The sequence below is a fragment of the Lissotriton vulgaris genome, chromosome 5 (assembly GCF_964263255.1).
Source record: "Lissotriton vulgaris chromosome 5, aLisVul1.2, whole genome shotgun sequence".
In the NCBI taxonomy this organism is placed as follows: domain Eukaryota; kingdom Metazoa; phylum Chordata; class Amphibia; order Caudata; family Salamandridae; genus Lissotriton; species Lissotriton vulgaris.
Window position 1 is genome coordinate 1,515,863,314 of NC_141693.1, and position 21,106 is coordinate 1,515,884,419.

A 21,106-nucleotide genomic window follows, 5' to 3' on the forward strand; every position below is an offset into this window, starting at 1 on the left:
AACATTTGTATACACTGCGCGCACAGTCATACTAATTCAAGCATTTTTAAATACCCTTAGTGGGCCCCAGGATCGTCCGTAAGCTGAATTTTTCCTCATCCGCAATGCTGCTCAACAGACCTGGACTCGTACCGACCCAGCAGCCTCCTTCCATTTCGAGGATGGTGCTATCCCCCACGGCAGGGCTGCCGTGTTTTAAAACGTTCCACCAATTGCCCGAAAGCTTCAGGGATGCACACAAGGCAGATGAAAAACCATGCAGTTTTTTTATTTTCAAAAGCGGACAGCTTGCATCACAATCCTTATGGGTAAAAGTTCAATGACCTGACTCGTTTCGAGGTACTGTCCTCTTTCTCAAAGGTCGCTCTTCATATGGGCGTGGCGCAGAGAGTCGTGTTCATGTGCATCTGTGTGCTTAATTGTTGAAGTACAGCCCCCAGTGGGCTACGCTCAGTGCGTAGGTGTTTTCCTGCATTCTGGGATAGGTAGTTTGATGCAGGGTAATTCAATCAACATTTGTATACACTGCGCGCACAATCATACTAATTCAAGCATTTTTAAATACCCTTAGTGGGCCCCAGGATCGTCCGTAAGCTGAATTTTTCCTCATCCGCAATGCTGCTCAACAGACCTGGACTCGTACCGACCCAGCAGCCTCCTTCCATTTCAAGGATGGTGCTATCCCCCACGACAGGGCTGCCGTGTTTTAAAATGTTCCACCAATTGCCCGAAAGCTTCAGGGATGCACACAAGGCAGATGAAAAACCATGGGTTTTTATTTTCAAAAGCGAACTTTTACCCATAAGGATTGTGAAGCAAGCTGTCCGCTTTTGAAAATAAAAACCACATGGTTTTTCATCTGCCTTGTGTGCATCCCTGAAGCTTATATGGTGGAATATATATATATATATATATACATATATATATATATATATATATGTATATATATATATATATATATATACACACACACACCAGCTGCAGTCTCCCACCACACCGTCGACGCGATAGCAGAAAGACCTTGCAAATCCAACGTTTCTTCTTTAGGCACAGGTATTTTATTTAAGTTGAGTTACCAAATCTGACCCGTTTCGGGCATCCACCCTTGCTCACAGATCGTCAGTCAATAAAATGCTCACCATTTAAATAACAGCTGTTCCATAGTTTTTTTCTCAGATGCATTTTTTTCTTCTCAAACCACGTGATAGTGAAGAGTGAGGACATACTACTCAGTAAAAACATATATAGTGTGTCTTCCAAACAATTTAAAATCCGCAAATTACTGTTTGATGTAAAATGGATAAAAACAAATAACAGTTTGATCCATGGTAACATTTGTCTGAGTAATAAATATACAATAAAGATAAGTATATAACAAATATATAGAAGCATAAATGCCATGACCAAAAAATCATTACTGTGTTAGTCCATAAGGGTTGTCTCTAGTGCAAATGACGCATTAGAAATGAATGTGCAAGTATCGCATTGAGCTTCAATGTGCAAAATATCGCATTAAAGTGCCACAATGTTCTGTGCAAAATGCCAAGAAACAAATGTGCAAAAATTGCAATATGTAAACATATCTTGTTGTGCAAAAAACGCAATACTGTGTGGACATAGGAATAAATATATAAATATACAGAATATAGAGATAAATTCCTGTTAGTCAAATATGACTTAAAACCAGTAAATGATTAAAATATCAGCATAAATGCAGTAATGGTCATATATAATAGTTAATACTCAGAATATTAATAAATAACAGGCACAACAAAGTGGGAGATATCAAATAATGGAAGTAAACCAAATGTACATACTGTTTTGTCTATGTCCTCAGTTCAAAGTGTAACTAAAAGTGTATCCCATCAAATACAAAATGGGATTTTTAAAAAGAAAAACCAACAACCATGAAACTAAGTGAAGGGATAAAGGTGTGAATTTCTAAAATGAGATTCAATAATTGTACAAAACGGAAAGGCATAGCACTCCACTAAACCTAAATCATCAAAAAAGTGTATATTATGATCTTAGAGAAACACATACAAATCATCAGTGGTATTCAACCCATTAGGGAATTTGCTGTCCAGTTCTAAAATAAAATGTGACTCCAGCCTCCTAAGCATCTTGTCTCTGTCACCGCCCCTGCGAGGTTTAGATACTGAGGCGATAACATAGTAGGACAGACACAGTAGAATGTTATTATGTATGGCCTTAAAATGCCTGGCCACTGGATACGTACCATCATTATTAACAATGCTTTTCCTATGGAAACATAGTCTTAGCTATAACTGCCTACAGGCAACCGCCAGTAGGTAAGTTATATATATATATATGTATGTATGTATGTATATATCTGGCAGGACAAAATAATGGAGCCGGCCCCGGGGGATGGGGTCCCTGTGGCGTTACGAGGCTTGGTGAGGGGGGTTGCTCGCCAGCTCCCCTTACAGAACCGATTCCTGCTGGGTGGGAGCAAAGTCGGCTCCTGCTGCGGAGAGCTGACACAGCCACAGGGGCCATGGAGTTCCCACCCCAGCTCCTAACGTTCTGTGTTGCCCCAGGTCAAGTATTAGCTCGGGAGTTGGGCTGCATGCTCCCTCCCCTTCAAAAAATGAATATGTCCCGGGGGGATGTGGTCCCTGGGGCCTGTAAAGACTCAGGGAGTGGGGTTGCATGCCTCCTCCACCTAAAAAAATTATAATATCGCCCGGTGGATAGGGCCTCACCATTACGCAAGTTATGCAACTTGGCCACTGTGCAGAATTGCTATAAGCAGCTGCTACTATCAAATCACCTATATTTACATTGTCATCTTATTTTTCAATAATACTTTCAGCAAACGTTTTTGTTCGCTTCAAACATACACATGTAAAACAACAATACTCCTTAATTGCATTGTGGGTTTTAATCTGTTAGTAACACAGAAAAAACTTTGAAAATCAACTGTACAATAATCTTAATAATGAAGTATGCAGTTTTCATTCTTTCATGCCGGTGGATAGGGTCCCCAGGGCCTGTAAAGGCACAGAGAGTTTCCTTAAAAAAGATTACGCACCCGAATGGATGGGGTCCGCGTGCCCTATAAAGGCTTGGGGAGGTGGGGTACATGCCCCCTTCTCAATAATATAAAAGTTATTTTTTTTATTAAAGAAAAAAGAAATAACTCCAGGTACCCAGGATGGGTGCTGGCAGTAGAGCCACCGGGGCCCTTGGGCTTACTCCCACACGCGAGAACCCAACGACCAACAAAAAAATAAGGATTGTGTGGGCATCTGGACAACCAAAATAAAAATGCTAAATGTATAAATAATAAGCAGCAGGAACCGTTCACTTATTAGTCACTGCTCCTTAAAGTAGCATCCCATAATGCTCTTTAAATTTTAATTTGGAGCTAGACAATTTCCCTAGAAGTGGCAGGGGCACCCCCAAGGATTTTGTTTAATGTTGTAGGGAGCTGCAGCTTCGCCCCCCCCCCGCCCCCACCCCTAGCAACATAAAAAAACGGTAAATCTCCTGGGTCATTACATCCATGATCTCAGGAGAGATTGCCATTTTTTTTTAAAGCACTACTAACTGGAACTCTATGTTCTTTAGCTGGAGTGCAGAGTCTTCTTGTAGTGGGTACTATAGCTGCAATTTGCAGCTTGAAAAGTGTTTTAAACAAGCATTTGCAATGCATTAGGTCTCGCATTTACGAGAGTTTAAGCTATTGGCATTGTAAATGACAACGCCTATTATTTTTGTTTTTTAAAACATAAATAAAAGGCATTGTTAATTACAATGTTGATAGCTTAATCTTGCGTAAATGCGAGACCTATTGCATTGCAAATGCTTTTTCTGTTTGTATTTAGAACTTTTTTCCTCCATCCAGAGGCTGCACTTTGGAATAGAAAAACGTTAGTAAAAGACTACATTCACAGGGGAACAAATGAAAGGAAGGCGAGGAGAGGGTAAGGGTGATTTGTTGAAGGCATGGTTTTCTGCAAGTGAGAAGAAGCTAGACAGAAAGAGGAAACAAGTAAAAGTGAGCAGTAAAAAAAGAAAGCTTGTGGAAAAGTTAATATAGATGAAAGGGATATGAAAAAAAGTAAATAAGTCAGAGTTAAATAAATGTGACTGTAGAAATAGATGTAGGAAAGAGAGAGAGCGAGAGAGAGCCAAAGAAAGGAGTAGTGTGCGGTGGAACATACATTTAGTAATTGTGAAAGATAATGAGATTGAGGAAATTTGAGACAAGAAAAAAGAAGTAATCGTGAGATATAGAAAGGAGGGAATGTCGGAAAGTATTAAAAGGAAAAGTGCTTGAAGATGAACAGAAATGAGGGTGTAGGGAAAAGTGCAAAGGAGTGATTTGCAAAAAGAGGGATTTAACAAGAAAGAGAGGAAGAGGAATGGTGAAGAGGCTGATGGTGGCAGTGGGATGTCAGGAGGCTGCAGTATGCCTTTGCCCTTGATGAATGAAACTTACTTATTCGCGTTTTACATTTAAAATATACATATTCTTTTTCCTTATTGATTTTCAATAACCTCTCCTTAGAGAGACAAGGAAGTGGATCTATTATTCTACAAGTACATGGTATAAATAAAACATACATCAAGGGCAAGTTCTAATCTCCAAGCACTACTCAGGTTCACTAACAGGTGGAAACAGAATCTGCAAATGATACACATTTAACAGCACGTTGACTAATGGCAAAACTTTCAAACACACCCATGCAGCCACACACCCAGTCGTCACACATGCTATCATACACACACATAGCTGCATGTTAACTCTTATACATACATATACATCAAACACAAGTACAAGCCCACCTGTTATGAAACTATCAGTCACACACACAGGCACACGTCCATTCGTTAGAGAGCTGCTGTAAAAACATAGCCACATAGTCACTATCACACATGCTGCTAGAAACACAAAAGCACACAATCACACACAAAAGCAGCCACAAATCCAGTTGTCATAAAAAACATCCCTTATCCATACACAGCCTTACGTTCAGTTCACTTCTCATACATACACACCACCCACCTATAAACACACACACACTGTTTCTATCACTATCAGGCATAAAAGTGAGTTATTTGCTGTCCTGTTCTACAGCAGGGCTCTGCCCTAGTAAGTTCCAGAGTACTCCCAATAGGCTTTAAGATCTGGAGGGGGAAGCTGCGGCACCCTCTCTACCCACACCTCACATGCAGGGAATGTCACCTATTAAATACAATATTAGGATTATGTTTGCTTCCTGCCATACATACGAACACTGGGTCTTGTCACAGCCGCTGAATTTCAACAATGACAGTCCACAAAGTAAAATTTCCGTAAGCTAAAAGTGCGTGCAGTTTCAGAAGGCACAATAATAGGTTAAGTAAAAAAAAATGCATTAAGAAAATGGGCAGGATGTTTGGATGGATGGATGGATGGGTTTTTATATAGCGCAATATCACCGCCAAGTCTCAAAGCGCTTCCTGGTTTTTCCCTGTGAGATAGCCCCTACTGGGTATCCCCAAGGTGAAAGCCAGGCATCCCGCCGCGGGGGGCCGTAGTGGAGATTAAGCAAACTATTGCCCAGAGTTGCAGAGTGTGAACCTGTGATTCGAGTAGGCACCGAAGCGAGAATTACCGAGTCCGTGGACATTTTGGGCTCAAGACCCTGCCGCGTCGGGTCTGCCTCCTCTAACCAGTGAGCCAAACTTCTCACTCATGTATGACGTTACAACGCATGCTTTTACCATGCATGCTGTTACAACACAAGTATTACAACGAAAACCTTTACAACGCATTAAACTTGGGGGTGCTGGATAGTGAATAGTTTAATTTACTATTCCAACTCCAGTCCCCGTGGACACTAGGGAAGGTGTTGGATAGTAAATTAAAACTATTCCTTATCCTAGAGCGCCCCCCAGTGTAATGCGTTGTAATGGTTTTTGTTGTAATACATGCGTTGTAACAGTACTGCGTGGTAAAAGTTGCGTTGTAAAGGTTACATACCAAATGGGCATGCTTTACCTAAGGAAGAAACACTCCACCTCTGCAGAGCGCACTGCTCAGTTGCAAAGCCTGCAAATAGTATCCGGGAAACGATGAGGCTGCAGGGGGAATTTGCCGATGATCACACTTCACCGAGCGGGTCAGCCGGGACTGAATGAACGGCTGGCTCAATTGTGCAAGTGTGGCCCTAGAAAACTGATATACGCAAAAATTAAGGAGAGCGGTGGCTTTTAAATACCGACTATGAGCGTCGCCTGGGTGCGGTTGGAAAATAAAGGACCCTGTAGATGTTAGTAATGGTATTGCGTTTGGGGGAAATACCGATAGTGAGAACAAGCACTAACGAATGGCGGTGACAGTGGAAAGTAACCTTCCCTCAACTCTGTGTGTAAAAGCTAAGGATCCTGCCTTCCCTCCGTAAAGCGCACTGCAGAATGCGCATTAGCATTACAGCCACCATGCTGCTACTGCTGATTTTTACCCTGTTACCGCTGCGCTTCTGCTTCCGGGTAACGTTTGTATTGGGCATGTATGCTGGACATGTCAGGCAAAATAGAGTGCAAATTGAGTCAGCCAATCCCATGAGAAAAACAGCATTTATAAATGTAATAGGACTCGTATTTACGCGAGACCTATTGCATTGTAAACAAAAGTGCAGAGTCGAAAAAGGCACGAACTGGAGGGGGGAGGGGTGAAGGGGGGAACACAAGGAAAAAATAGCATTACAGTAAAGGGGCTGATAGCCTCGGAGGTCTACAAATGACAACATGGCCTTGAAGAGGAAGGACTAACAATGGGAAAACCAATGAGAGCACTGCATTTATGATGTAACCCAATCAAAAAGATGGGCGGAGAGTGGGCGGAGCTTAAATGAAGCTTCCCCGGTATAGTGTATACAGCATGCCTTCGCAGAGCGATGACAGCGTGTTGCGCTGCAACGCTATGCGGGACCTAAAAAAGAATCAAAGACATGTTTTTTTTAAAATTATACTTCATAACATTTTTATGACAATCACTTTTATCAAATATTGCACTGTGTGAATTGTTGAAATATACATTTCATTGTAATTATTTGTCATTTTTTAACAGTGAAAAAACATGTGCTTTATATATGTTGATATCCTGATCCCTTCATAAAGCCAATAGGTCCATTTCTTATACTGTGGTGTTCTGCTCCATAGACAAAGTCTGTAGGTCACCCTTACTTAAAATGACAACTATTCTCATAGTGCTAATTTTTCAAAGAATTGGATAAGACAGCAAAATTACTGTAGTTTGATAACATCTCAAGCCAAAGCATATTTTTATTCACCTCATAAATAACATGTTAAGAAGAATTATTAGTACATTGCAAGTGCAAAGTGACCCCCATGTGAGAAATAGCCAAATAAATAAGTAAAACTCCGAATGAAAATCCAAGGTATATTTGTAAACAAACACCCATAAAGTTCAGTCTCATTAGACCAGGCACAAGGTTACCTATTCACACACTGTTGTGAAGTATCAGAAGGTTTGAAGATGGATGGCACCTACTTATGCCTTCAAATGTATTCCTTTCAAGGCGTTCGCCAGTATGTAGTTATAGTTAGGACCTAGTTTCCATAGGGAAAGCGTTTTTTGTTTTCCCAATAACTTTGGCGCCGGTTGAAGAATATATTTATATATACATATATATATATATGTTCCCAAAAAGCCTCCAAGCTTAAAGCTGATTATACAGACTTGGGACCCTGTTATATTTAGCTTTGGTGACTTCCCTGCTGCCCAGCTGGTGTGGGTCTTGGAATGCCTGATGTCATCATAGAATCTTGGGTGCCTGGTAGGTGTGTGTAGTGGCAGTTGATGGCAGGCAGGCTGAGTGGCAGGGAGGCCCACTGGAGGGCCGTGAATAAAATGGATTTCAACACTGGCGAACTATAATTGAGTGCAAACAACGGACCCCACCAGGGGGGAAGAATTGGGACTGCCGCGCCCAGCATGCATTTTACTGGGGAAAAGCATGCAAATGATGGGAGAAATAATCGTGACAGTCCAGTCGGGTTGTTGCAATACGTCTATGTTGGACCCGGGCCCTTATGGCTGGTTCACCCCTGAACTTTTTGCTTTTGATGGCGACCTGGCGTTCATGATTTCTGGCTTGGCGCACTTTTCCCCTGAGTCCCAGAGTGAAAGTGCGTGCGTGAAGTATGGCTGGCCTGCCCTCCCATAGGAATGCATGGGGAATGTGTGTGTCCCCGGTAGTTCCTGATGCGTGGGGAGTGCAGGCTCGAGTTTGGTATGTGTAAACTCGTGAGAGTGAATGCTGCAAGATGGTGTCTGCGGCATGTGTGTGTCTAGTTGGGAAGTGCTACTTCTGGACATTGAGATATGTGTGCAGTGAGGGTACTGGAGCGTGATTGGCTGGAGCTGGCTGGCATGCCAGGCTCCAGGAAGTCTGGATGGGTCTGCCCGGTGGTGAGTGGGAGATTAGCATGAGTGATGTGTGGGAGGAGTGTACCTGTGACCTGGATGGGCTGGGTTTTCCCCACACAATGCTGGCTCCACCCCCCTGTGGTGTGTCTAACGACCCTAGCCTCCCCAGTGAATGAAATGGGTGGTTGGGCCATCAAGAGTGCTCCAGAACCAGTTGCGACTGGTTTTCCCCCCACCCTGCACATTGTGACAAAGGATTTCAGTGTATAAAAATGGGGCTGTGTCCCCACTGAAATTGTTCTCTTCTAGGATCTTGAGGGGGCTGCTGCTGCTGCTGCTGGGGCCAGGAGGAACCGCCACTTGGACTGCCTCCCTGCCTGGAGGGCCAGTGAGCTGGCCCCTGGCCCAGCCTTGCCCCCTTCCCTACCTAAGGACTTTGCTGGATTTTGCCAAGCACCTGAAAGTGCTTACTTTCTCCCCTAGCGCCTGGAAGCGCTTCGCTTGGCCTCTAGCGCTTAAGAGCGCTTTATTCTGTCCATTCGCGCTTAGGAGCGCTCTGGGTACTTTGGCCGGTGCCTACCCGGCATTGCCAGCGGAGTCGTGCATTTCTTTGTTGGCGCTTCGAGAGCGCTTTTGCTGGCCAGCCGGTGCCCACCCGGCATTTGCAGGCGTGTGTTATTCCTTCGAGTGCCCACCTCGAGTGATTGATGAGTTTAAACTCGCCGGTGCCCACCCGGCATTGCCCCCGAAGGATTGCCACTAGAGACTTCACCGCCGCAGCCCCAGGAGTGTGTGAAGCCCCGCCGGGCCGCCGCGCTGCCTGCGACGACCCGGAAGCAGCTTGCGGGCTGGCCAATCCCAGCGCGAAGGACCGGAAGTCCCGCCCTCAGCGCCGCAGCGAGACGCGAGGGAGAGGCCGGGAAAAGAGAACAGTCCAGCCGCCGCCCCGGAGAGTCCCGAGGAGCGGGAGCTCTCCGCCTACAGCCACCACCCCGAAGAGCCCAGCAGAAGAGAAGCTGACGCCGCGAGGAGCCGCCGCCTCCAACAGCCGGTGAGTGCGAGCGGGCTCCGGGTCGCTCCTCTGCTCTGGGAGGTGCAAGGGTGGGGGAGAGCACGGCAGGCGGCAGGGTCCCCCGAGAGGGACGTCAGAAGAGTAGAGACCTCTAGAGCGGCCCCGGTTGGCAGCGGGCCGCTCCGACGCTCTTGGGCATTTGTCTTCACGAGCCTGCAAGGCTCGAGGCGCCATTCCTGGTTTCGAGCCCACAAGGCTCCAACGATGCCCGCATTTTGTGATTTGTAGCCCAGAGAGGCTCATGGCCCACCGTTTGCTTTAGAGCCCCAGAAAGGCTCAGGGGCATTGCATGTTTCGAGCCCAGCGAGGCTCCAACGACGGCCAGTCTTGTGTAGAGCCCTGAGAGGGCTCAGGGGGCATTTCTTCAGTGTGAGAGCCGCGAAGGCTCCCAGAAGGGACAACCAGCTGTCCAGAGCCTGCGAGGCTCCAACGTTCGCACCCTTGGTATTTACAACTGTCCAGCACTTAGTGGACAGTTGCTACGTTTAGGCTGGGTGTACTTTTTGGCTTATTACAGCCTGCCCTGACTTTGGGACACAGGGACTGCCACAGGTTGTGGCTCATGTGAAGTTTTGCGCAATTGCTTGTGCTCGCACCGCTGAATGTGTTCTGAAGCATCATGTGTCTTTCCTTGCATACACCGCTGAATGTAGGTACTGCATCATGTGTTGTCTTGTGCTCGCACCTCTGAATGTGTTTGGATCCATCATGTGTCTTCCTTCCCTACACCGCTGAATGTTAATGCATCATGTGTAATGTTCCTATGCGTATACCCCTAGATGTTGGTGATTCCTAGGTGGTTGCTTTTCTCCTAGTACAGGTGTTGCTAGTTGAGGTCTTTTGTTCCCTGCGCAATAGTTGCCTAAGGTGGTTAGGGTTGCGTAGGAGGTTCTGATGCTCTACCAGTAATTACTGGTTGTGTGTTAATTTGTGATACACGTTTATTTTGGTTCTAAAAATATTCTATGTACTAATTACTATTCCCAAAAAGTGATGATTCCTGACAGTGGTCCAGGTGGCCCTGTCTTGTAAATATCCCCCTTGTAAATTCTGCCCGTGCCTGTTGGCACAGTGTAACAATATGTGTGTTTTATCTAATGTGTTTTTGATATAATACAAAGGCTATTTTTTGTATAACCTTGTGTGGAGTTTCCTTTGTGGTGGACCTTGGGTGTTGTTACTGGGTGCGCGCGCAAACACTTAACCTACATAGCCTCCAAGTTTAGCCTTGACTGCTCGCGCCACGTTACCTAGAGGGCGAGAGAGGGGTTATCTTGGTGTGTGACTCCCTTGCCCTGACACTTAGAAATGGCGATCCCTGACTGACCTCGACGCGAGTCTTGGCCGGCCAGGGTCCCGTTTCTAACATTGGTGGCAGGCGGTGTGGATCCGGATTTGTGTTTGCGTTGTACTGCAGTGGCAACAGGCCACACTTCAAAGCTCTGCATTTTAGATAATTACATGTTGGGGATTATTGTCCTTTGAAGTTCTAGTATTTCTTTTTCCAAAGAGTGTCCGGTACATTTGTCCCCTGCCCTGCTCCCAGAGTTTGGTACCTGTGTCACGTGTGGTCAGGTTGAGAAATCAGGGGTGGTAAAAACTGCCTTACCGGTACGAGGGGAGGGTGTGCGTGGATGAATGGTGTGTTGCCTGGGACAGATTAGTGTGAGTTCTCTTTAGTAGGGAGCTTGCTGAAATACTTTGAACCGTGTGCTCTTGCTTCAGCTCTGACAGTTAAGTCCCCTGTGTTGCACGTGTCTGTGAGCATCCTGTCAAGATGGAATCTCCTTTTAACCTCTGTGGTCTGTTTAAGTACAGTATGCATGAGTTGGTGCATTTTTGTAAGGAGAGAGACATCCCAGTGAGTGAGTCAGACACCCAGTCCAAGCTTAGGGATAACATGATCCTGTGGCAGAAGAGTGACTGGGAGCGTGAGCACAGTGAGAGGGAGAGGGCCCGGACCGCACACCATGAGGGTGGTGGGTCTGAGGGGAGCCCTGATGAGTCTGATGTGGAGAGTGAGTTTGACAGTGGATGGGCGCCAGCAGAGAGCGAGTACCCCCTAGATAGGGAGTCCCTTGCTGGGTCCAGTGTCAGATGTAGCACCCCATCCCTTTCCCTGTCCCCAGAGGAGTGGGTGGATAGGAGAGAAGAGAGGGAGCACCAGTTGGCCATGGAGAAGCTCAGGTTAGAGCATGCCAGAGAGATGGCGCAGCTGGGTGTGAATGAGCGGACTGCAGAGGCTGAGAGGGCCTTGGCCAGGGAGAAGATAGCCCTAGAGGGTAGGTTATCCCCTGACCGCAGTCATAGTTTTCTGGATTCCCCAGGGAGGGTTGGATCCAGTGGTGGCAGCAAGAGAGAGTTTGGTGCGGGAAGTGCCATGCCCCGTTTCCAAAGAGTGGTACCTTGTTCCCGAGAGGACACATACAGGTTGAAGTTCAGGAGCAGTAGGAGACTGCCTCACCAGGATTGGGGAGATTATGTGGATGATTGCCATGATACACTGATTGATTGGTTAGAGGTTCATGGGGAACCTGATTTTGATGGACTACTCAACCTTGTTATCAGAGAGCAGTTGCTCAATTGTTTTGTGCCAGAGTTGCGCAAACACCTATCAAGAGGTGACTACGTGAGTCCTTGGGACATTGCAAAAGAAGCAGACCGCTGGGAAGGTGCCAGTGGTTCTGACACGTCATGGGTGAGTGAACCCGAGAGTAGTGGGTTAGGTATCTTCCAGACCAGTGTGGTGGAAGAGGCTCAGAGTAGCCCAGCTAGGTCCCAGTGTAGCGAGAGGGGTGAAGGGGCTCACGTCTTGTCTCCGTGGAGTAAGAGTGAGTGGGGGACTGAGTGTTCCCAGGTGCCCGAAACCCAGTCTCAGAACCTGGATGGTTTCTTGAGGGAACACCAGGTTAGGGATCTAGGCTGTCCTGTTAGACCCCTTGAGGGGGATCCCCTAGTGTCTAGAGAACCTGAAGTATCTTTAAATAGTGTTCCAGTGGTTCTAGTGTCCGGCAGTGCCACTCCAGTTGGGGGGGCATGGAAGTCCAAAGTGAGGAGTGATTGGGGGAGTTCCCCAGTGGGAGAACCAGTGGGTCAGGGACTACCCAGTTGGGCGAAGTTCCCGGTAAGTGACCATGGTGACACCACTTCTGTTCTGGGGGATCTTCCCGCACTGTCAGGTGGACAGGGGACGGGAGATCTGCGCCAGACAGACAGTCACACAGCACATAAGTCATGTGTTAGCCTCAGGGGGATGGTGAGTGAGTCTCCAGAAGTCCTGGAGTGCCAGGCAATTATCCCGCCTAGAGGTTTAGACCGAAGGTTGGGAGGCCAGGTTCAGGATCGGCCTGACCTGAAGGGTGGGACTTCTGTAACCAGAGTCCTAGCCAGTACTTCTTCCAGGGGTACCTCTCCAGTTGGGAGGGTGCAGAACTCTGGAAGGGGGTGCAGAGGGTGGGAGAGCCCGCCTCTGACCCCGGCGCAACCTGAGGGGTTAAACCCTGGGTTGGAATGGCGTTCTAGGTGTACACTTCGCAGGAGGTGGAGGAACCCTAGAAGAAGAGGTAAGGGGAGGAGAGCCTTCCCTGAGACTCCTGGTCCACCTAAGGTTGTAGACCCTAGGCTGGAGAACCAGTGGCAGTCTAGCCCTGTCTTGCAGACAGGAAGAGTGGAGAGTGGCTACTATATGCCAGGGGTTACTACCCCCCACTCGGTGAGTAGGCAGGAACCAGTGGTACCTGGGTGGCCTAGGGCCTGGTCCTGGCCGCGGACAGCTGAGGAGTACCAGTGGGGTAGCCCAGTTGTTCCAGATGGTGGTTTTAGAAGGAATCCCAGGGGTTCACAGTGGCGTGGAACAGGACGGTGTCCCGGCAGTGGCGGGCCCGTGTCCGTGTTCTTTCGCCCAAAGCAGGGAAGCCCATCACGGTGGTGATCGGTCTACCCTGCGTTTTGGCTGGAAGGGGGTTGTGTTGGACCCGGGCCCTTATGGCTGGTTCACCCCTGAACTTTTTGCTTTTGATGGCGACCTGGCGTTCATGATTTCTGGCTTGGCGCACTTTTCCCCTGAGTCCCAGAGTGAAAGTGCGTGCGTGAAGTATGGCTGGCCTGCCCTCCCATAGGAATGCATGGGGAATGTGTGTGTCCCCGGTAGTTCCTGATGCGTGGGGAGTGCAGGCTCGAGTTTGGTATGTGTAAACTCGTGAGAGTGAATGCTGCAAGATGGTGTCTGCGGCATGTGTGTGTCTAGTTGGGAAGTGCTACTTCTGGACATTGAGATATGTGTGCAGGGAGGGTACTGGAGCGTGATTGGCTGGAGCTGGCTGGCATGCCAGGCTCCAGGAAGTCTGGATGGGTCTGCCCGGTGGTGAGTGGGAGATTAGCATGAGTGATGTGTGGGAGGAGTGTACCTGTGACCTGGATGGGCTGGGTTTTCCCCACACAATGCTGGCTCCACCCCCCTGTGGTGTGTCTAACGACCCTAGCCTCCCCAGTGAATGAAATGGGTGGTTGGGCCATCAAGAGTGCTCCAGAACCAGTTGCGACTGGTTTTCCCCCCACCCTGCACATTGTGACAAAGGATTTCAGTGTATAAAAATGGGGCTGTGTCCCCACTGAAATTGTTCTCTTCTAGGATCTTGAGGGGGCTGCTGCTGCTGCTGCTGGGGCCAGGAGGAACCGCCACTTGGACTGCCTCCCTGCCTGGAGGGCCAGTGAGCTGGCCCCTGGCCCAGCCTTGCCCCCTTGCCTACCTAAGGACTTTGCTGGATTTTGCCAAGCACCTGAAAGTGCTTACTTTCTCCCCTAGCGCCTGGAAGCGCTTCGCTTGGCCTCTAGCGCTTAAGAGCGCTTTATTCTGTCCATTCGCGCTTAGGAGCGCTCTGGGTACTTTGGCCGGTGCCTACCCGGCATTGCCAGCGGAGTCGTGCATTTCTTTGTTGGCGCTTCGAGAGCGCTTTTGCTGGCCAGCCGGTGCCCACCCGGCATTTGCAGGCGTGTGTTATTCCTTCGAGTGCCCACCTCGAGTGATTGATGAGTTTAAACTCGCCGGTGCCCACCCGGCATTGCCCCCGAAGGATTGCCACTAGAGACTTCACCGCCGCAGCCCAGGAGTGTGTGAAGCCCCGCCGGGCCGCCGCGCTGCCTGCGACGACCCGGAAGCAGCTTGCGGGCTGGCCAATCCCAGCGCGAAGGACCGGAAGTCCCGCCCTCGGCGCCGCAGCGAGATGCGAGGGAGAGCCCGGGAAAAGAGAACAGTCCAGCCGCCGCCCCGGAGAGTCCCGAGGAGCGGGAGCTCTCCGCCTACAGCCACCACCCCGAAGAGCCCAGCAGAAGAGAAGCTGACGCCGCGAGGAGCCGCCGCCTCCAACAGCCGGTGAGTGCGAGCGGGCTCCGGGTCGCTCCTCTGCTCTGGGAGGTGCAAGGGTGGGGGAGAGCACGGCAGGCGGCAGGGTCCCCCGAGAGGGACATCAGAAGAGTAGAGACCTCTAGAGCGGCCCCGGTTGGCAGCGGGCCGCTCCGACGCTCTTGGGCATTTGTCTTCACGAGCCTGCAAGGCTTGAGGCGCCATTCCTGGTTTCGAGCCCACAAGGCTCCAACGATGCCCGCATTTTGTGATTTGTAGCCCAGAGAGGCTCATGGCCCACCGTTTGCTTTAGAGCCCCAGAAAGGCTCAGGGGCATTGCATGTTTCGAGCCCAGCGAGGCTCCAACAACGGCCAGTCTTGTGTAGAGCCCTGAGAGGGCTCAGGGGGCATTTCTTCAGTGTGAGAGCCGCGAAGGCTCCCAGAAGGGACAACCAGCTGTCCAGAGCCTGCGAGGCTCCAACGTTCGCACCCTTGGTATTTACAACTGTCCAGCACTTAGTGGACAGTTGCTACGTTTAGGCTGGGTGTACTTTTTGGCTTATTACAGCCTGCCCTGACTTTGGGACACAGGGACTGCCACAGGTTGTGGCTCATGTGAAGTTTTGCGCAATTGCTTGTGCTCGCACCGCTGAATGTGTTCTGAAGCATCATGTGTCTTTCCTTGCATACACCGCTGAATGTAGGTACTGCATCATGTGCTGTCTTGTGCTCGCACCTCTGAATGTGTTTGGATCCATCATGTGTCTTCCTTCCCTACACCGCTGAATGTTAATGCATCATGTGTAATGTTCCTATGCGTATACCCCTAGATGTTGGTGATTCCTAGGTGGTTGCTTTTCTCCTAGTACAGGTGTTGCTAGTTGAGGTCTTTTGTTCCCTGCGCAATAGTTGCCTAAGGTGGTTAGGGTTGCGTAGGAGGTTCTGATGCTCTACCAGTAATTACTGGTTGTGTGTTAATTTGTGATACACGTTTATTTTGGTTCTAAAAGTATTCTATGTACTAATTACTATTTCCAAAAAGTGATGATTCCTGACAGTGGTCCAGGTGGCCCTGTCTTGTAAATATCCCCCTTGTAAATTCTGCCCGTGCCTGTTGGCACAGTGTAACAATATGTGTGTTTTATCTAATGTGTTTTTGATATAATACAAAGGCTATTTTTTGTATAACCTTGTGTGGAGTTTCCTTTGTGGTGGACCTTGGGTGTTGTTACTGGGTGCGCGCGCAAACACTTAACCTACATAGCCTCCAAGTTTAGCCTTGACTGCTCGCGCCACGTTACCTAGAGGGCGAGAGAGGGGTTATCTTGGTGTGTGACTCCCTTGCCCTGACACTTAGAAATGGCGATCCCTGACTGACCTCGACGCGAGTCTTGGCCGGCCAGGGTCCCGTTTCTAACAGTCTACCCCAGGATTAAGGTGCAGGTGTGCACAGAAACGAGTCGGGGATTTTAATTACCAGCCTGTTGAATCACTTCTATTTGAAATAAAGGTTCGGTTGAACAGTATCCTGCGGAGTGCTGCTTTAAGCTTGGAGGCTTTTTGGGAACGGAATACATATATATACATATGTATGCAAACACAATCCCCGATAGCACAGCACCTCAAGGCACCAACCAGGAAACGGACCACACCGGCAAGTTTTAAATATTCAGTGATTTATTTTCCACCATGCAGACATTAAGCTTTTCGTCCGGTGAAACCGGACTTGATCACATGATATGTATATATGTGTATAGATGTTGGCCCAGAAACTTGCTTTTGCTGTGAATCCGTTCAGTAATTTCATTATTTAAGTAAAAAAATATAAATACCTGGGAGCCCAAAATCCGACTGAAATCCTACTGAAATTTGATTGGCTGCCAACACTTCATCCAGGAAGTCTTCGCAGCCTTCTTGGGACCCGTCTTGAAGCCAAGTCCCACAAAAAAAGTAAGCAATAAATAAAAGGTGGCAGGGTAGGAATACACTGACCCCTCATATGATGGAGGGGTTACACTGGGGATTAATAGATAGTTTTTTTAAATTTTCGGTGGGAGACGCGCTATAACCGCTAGTCCTGCGAAAATCTAAAAAAAAGGCGCCTGCTGCAATACTTCGTTATTAATTGGTTGCCGGGTGGGCCAGGTCCAGGGGGCATTGGGTAAATATGGGAGATGGGGGCACATGAGCCCCCCCTCTCATGGGGCTTATTATGAACCGGGGACCCCTACCTCCCAGGGGCTTCTTAAATTTTAGTAAGGTAGTGTCCTCTTGGAACACCCAGCCCTGGGGACCGCCACCTCTCTGGGGCTTTTCTTAAACGAATGTGGGGGGCATACGGACCCCCCCCCCCCGCAACTCCAGGGGCTGCAACCTTCTTGGGGCTTTAACAAACCCACCAAGCCATAACAAACTCTGCTTCTCTTCTACCAAGCGAGAGCATAAAAAATGCTCTCGCTTACTAGAAGCAAGCAGTATTGCTTCTGGGCAGAGGGAGCTCCATGTTCAGAATCTCACTCTGTCCAAAAGAAATGCCAGGAACGCAGGGGCCTTGAGGCTTCCCCGCAATCACAGTGGAGAGTGGGTGCCCTCGAGGCACCCACTTAGCACGGCTAGGCCCTGAGGGATGAGGTCTCCGTGACTGGATTTGACCTATGGGTGGTGGGGGAGTCGCGCAGGTCCCAACCCCACAAATAAATAAAAAAGGCCAGACCCTGTGGGATGGGGTACCCGGGGCTCAATTCGTCCCAGGGACAGGGCCCACTGGACCCCACTCCCTTTAATAATTTTTTTTTTTAAGAGGTCGGCCCTGAGGATGGGGTCCCTGGGTCCAATATTGACCGTGGAGGAGGGCCTTTATTTAAAAAATAATAACATTTGAAAATAAAAGCAGGGCCCCAGGGATGGGGTCCACAGGTCCGAAAACAGCCCGGGGAGGGGGACCACACACCCCTCTCCGCCATATGAAAACAAAGCCTGGCTCTGGGGTATGGGCTGTCCGGGGCCGAAATTGGTCCAGGGAAGGGGGCCACATGACCTCCCTTCCCTAATAAATTTAAAAAAGAAAGCCCCACCCCATTTCTGCACCACTCTGCAAAACGTGCCTCATGGTGCATTACTGGTTGGGCAATGAATTTCACTTTACTTCTGAGGGCCTCAGGATTAAAGTGGACTTCTTCCCCAACCAGTACTGCGCCTGGAGGTGCATTTCCAGAGTGGTGAAGAAAGGGGGCGTGGCCTCCAATAATCTCTTAGTAATCCAGCTGTGTGGAACGTACTGAGGTAACATAAGTATTTTGCAGGTAAGTGTATTATATACATACAGATATAAATATATATACTGGAGGTAACATATAAGTATTTTGCAGGTAAGTGTATTATATACATACAGATATAAATATATATAGCGAGGTGTGGCTCACTGGTTAGAGGCGGCAGACCCGGAGGCTGAGAACGGCCCGGGACCAGGGTTCGATTCCCGACGCGGCAGGGTCGAGGACCAGGGTCAGCGGACTGATAATTCTCGCCTCGGTGCCCACTTTGGGCAGTGATCACACTCGGTAACTCTGGGCATTAAGCTTGCCTCATCGCTACAACGGCCCCCCACAGACGCCGGGGATGCCTGGCTTCACCTTGGAGATACCCAGCATGGGACCATCTCACAGGGAAAGCCAGGACGGGTTCCCCAGCGGTCATTCGCGCCAGGATACTCCGGTAGTAATTGAGCGCGCTACAAAAAAACACCTTACATTATATCTGTATGTATATAATACACTTACCTGCAAAATACTTATATGTTACCTCCAGTAAGTTCCACACAGCTGGATTGCTAAGAGATTTTTTTTGTTGTAAAGGCATGCATTAGAAAGGCATGTTTATGGTAAAAAATGGTGTGGTAAAGACATGCCTGGTAAAGGCATATGAATGCGTTGTATAGGTAATGCGTAGTTCCGGCGACGTTGTAAAGGCTGTTTCCCCTCTATTGTCCTTTACTTACGCACAAATACATATCCATTTCCATCCCATTTACTTGTAATACTCCGCTTTACCATACAACATTCATTTAAAGCCAGGCCTATTGACATTGCCAATGCTTGTTTTTCATGGAGGAAAGGGGTTGTAGAGGAGGTTGTGAACACCCACTGCTAGACGAGTCTGTAAGGGTTGGTTTACACATTTTCCTACCAAAATTGGCCCTTGTACTCCCATCGCCAACCTTCGAATGAGTTTGGCTTATGTGCAATAATTACACTTTCTGGCTGACGTACTGAGTATGGGAGTTACCTGCCTACGCTGGACAGTGATCAAAGTCTGCGCAGCTGTGAGTAAAGTGTTTGATAGCCGGATCTGTGAGGCAGGTGATTGGCTGCCCGGAGAGGATTCCAAGAAGCCTCCGCCATTATGATGTCAGAGTGACTTTCATTCTAAACCCTGGCTGATAAGGACTTGTCTCCGCTGGAGAAAGAAGGAAGTAGCGAGGCTGGAGCTGCTTGAAGAAAAGTTGTTGTGGCAGGAAGTGACCTAGCAGGAAGCGCAGTAGCAGGCAGTAGAGGGACAACGGGTGGTCTATAAGGAAGTGCAGCGGTTGCGGTTGAAAACGTTCCAGCAGAAGGTTCCAGAGCAGTAGATTCTGTAGTATGTAATAATGAGGCAGATGGTGATGTATTCAAAATTGGCGGGGAGATTGCTTTGTAGAAACTGAAAGTGCAGAAATTGCTAGCGCCAGGCTAGGACTCCATCTAGCAACGATGGAATTGCTCTAAGAAAAAGCGAAGTGCAACAAAAAAAATAACTGTTAAAGCAGACTTTGACCTAGCAGCACAAATTACCAAAACAAAACATTGGTGGGGCAGAAGGGGGCTCAAGCACGAAGCAGCGGAGCAAGGTGTGCTTGAAAGTGCTGGGTTGGAATGTTATAGCAGATAGTCATTTCTCTAGCTGGCAGCGAATGCAGGGGCAAAAGGTTCACTAGTCAGAAGTGATGCAGCAGCACGCGGTTTGGCAGAGGAAGCTGTCAATGCAGGAAGTGCTCTAGTAGGAATCAGTTTAGCAGATAGATCTAGGATAGGAATTGCTACGGTTATGGCGGGAAACGCTCCGCCAGCAGAGGATGTGGCAACACATGTTCTAACAAAAAGTGACGAGGTGGCTGAAGATGCAGAGAAAAAACCTGCTCCAGCAGGAAGTGGATCAGCAGAAAACAGTGGAGCAGGAGGTGTTCAAAACCCAAGTGATGGAACAGAAACTGTTCATGGAGGAAATTCCAAAGTCAGGAAACCAGCATGGAAACAATACAGAGGTATGTTACACTGACTTGCACAATGTATAAGGCCCCAAAAAATAGTCTGTCTCCTCGACACCAACAGCATTGAGTCTAGGGTTGGCCAGGAGTGTACCGTAGGGCGAGAACAGAGGCCAGGTAGCAGGTTTTTTCTAATTTGATGTCTTATCATCTGTTGCCTTCCTAGAAAAAACTCCAGGGCAGTGAGTGGTCTCAAACTGTTTAATGTCGTTCCCCAAAACGAAAACATATGTTTCGTAATTATTCTATAAAATTGATAGTTCTGGAAAAAATATTTTAATAATTCAAACATTACAGTGATGTCCACCTACCCTTTTTAAAAATGCAAGTAAACGTGTTTGCTGTAGTATGGAGGATAAACGAGTGGAATCCAGAAGATGATATTTCCAAGTAGTTTATGATGGGCACACTGTAACAGGAACGTGTCACACTCACTGGTCAGTCAGCAGCAGTCAAAGGCAGAAATAAATCAAACAGCTCCTGGCACATGAAAGTAGAAGGCGATCGATGGTCGTCACTTTTGGGGCTCTTGTGCCAGTAAGTTTGAATGCCCAGTAAAAAGTTTCCTTGTCAAATAAATCCTTATCTTTTTAAATTATCGTTCCGTTTTTCCCTTTTTTTAAAGTCTTTGAAATTCACGTGGAAGTTTACCCCACTCCTGGTACCAAATGTAGTATGGAGGATAAACGAGTGGAATCCAGAAGATGATATTTCCAAGTAGTTTATTCAGTAATCAAGTATAAAAGTAACAAACCCCACCAGGAGCAGCTTGTATCATGCTCAGCCCTTCAGCAACTGTCTAAACTCCCTCACTAACATTCTAAATACAAACATTCTAGATTGCAGTCACTATGCTGAGCATCATATAACAGGGAAGATATAATTCAACATACTACATTTGCCAAGATGCCATGGGCAACCTGGTTTTCCTAAAGTGCTAAATTATCCACAGAATGGTCCTTTATCAGAAATAGATTGGGGGGG

General features: G+C 47.9%; 1 protein-coding gene across 6 annotated transcripts in view; it reads left to right on the forward strand.

Moving 5' to 3' along the window:
* AMPD2 (adenosine monophosphate deaminase 2) overlaps positions 1 to 21,106 on the forward strand; it is a 664,925-nt gene that overhangs the window by 315,451 nt on the left and 328,368 nt on the right. For 2 of the 6 annotated variants that reach the window (XM_086923570.1, XM_086923571.1), the window contains exon 1: positions 19,867 to 20,119. The exons of the other annotated variants lie outside the window; for them this stretch is intronic. In XM_086923570.1, the coding sequence (XP_086779696.1) occupies positions 19,903 to 20,119 (217 nt within the window). In that variant the 5' untranslated portion in view covers positions 19,867 to 19,902. Of the gene's footprint in view, positions 1 to 19,866; positions 20,120 to 21,106 lie in introns of those variants that run through there. 6 annotated transcript variants of the gene reach the window in all.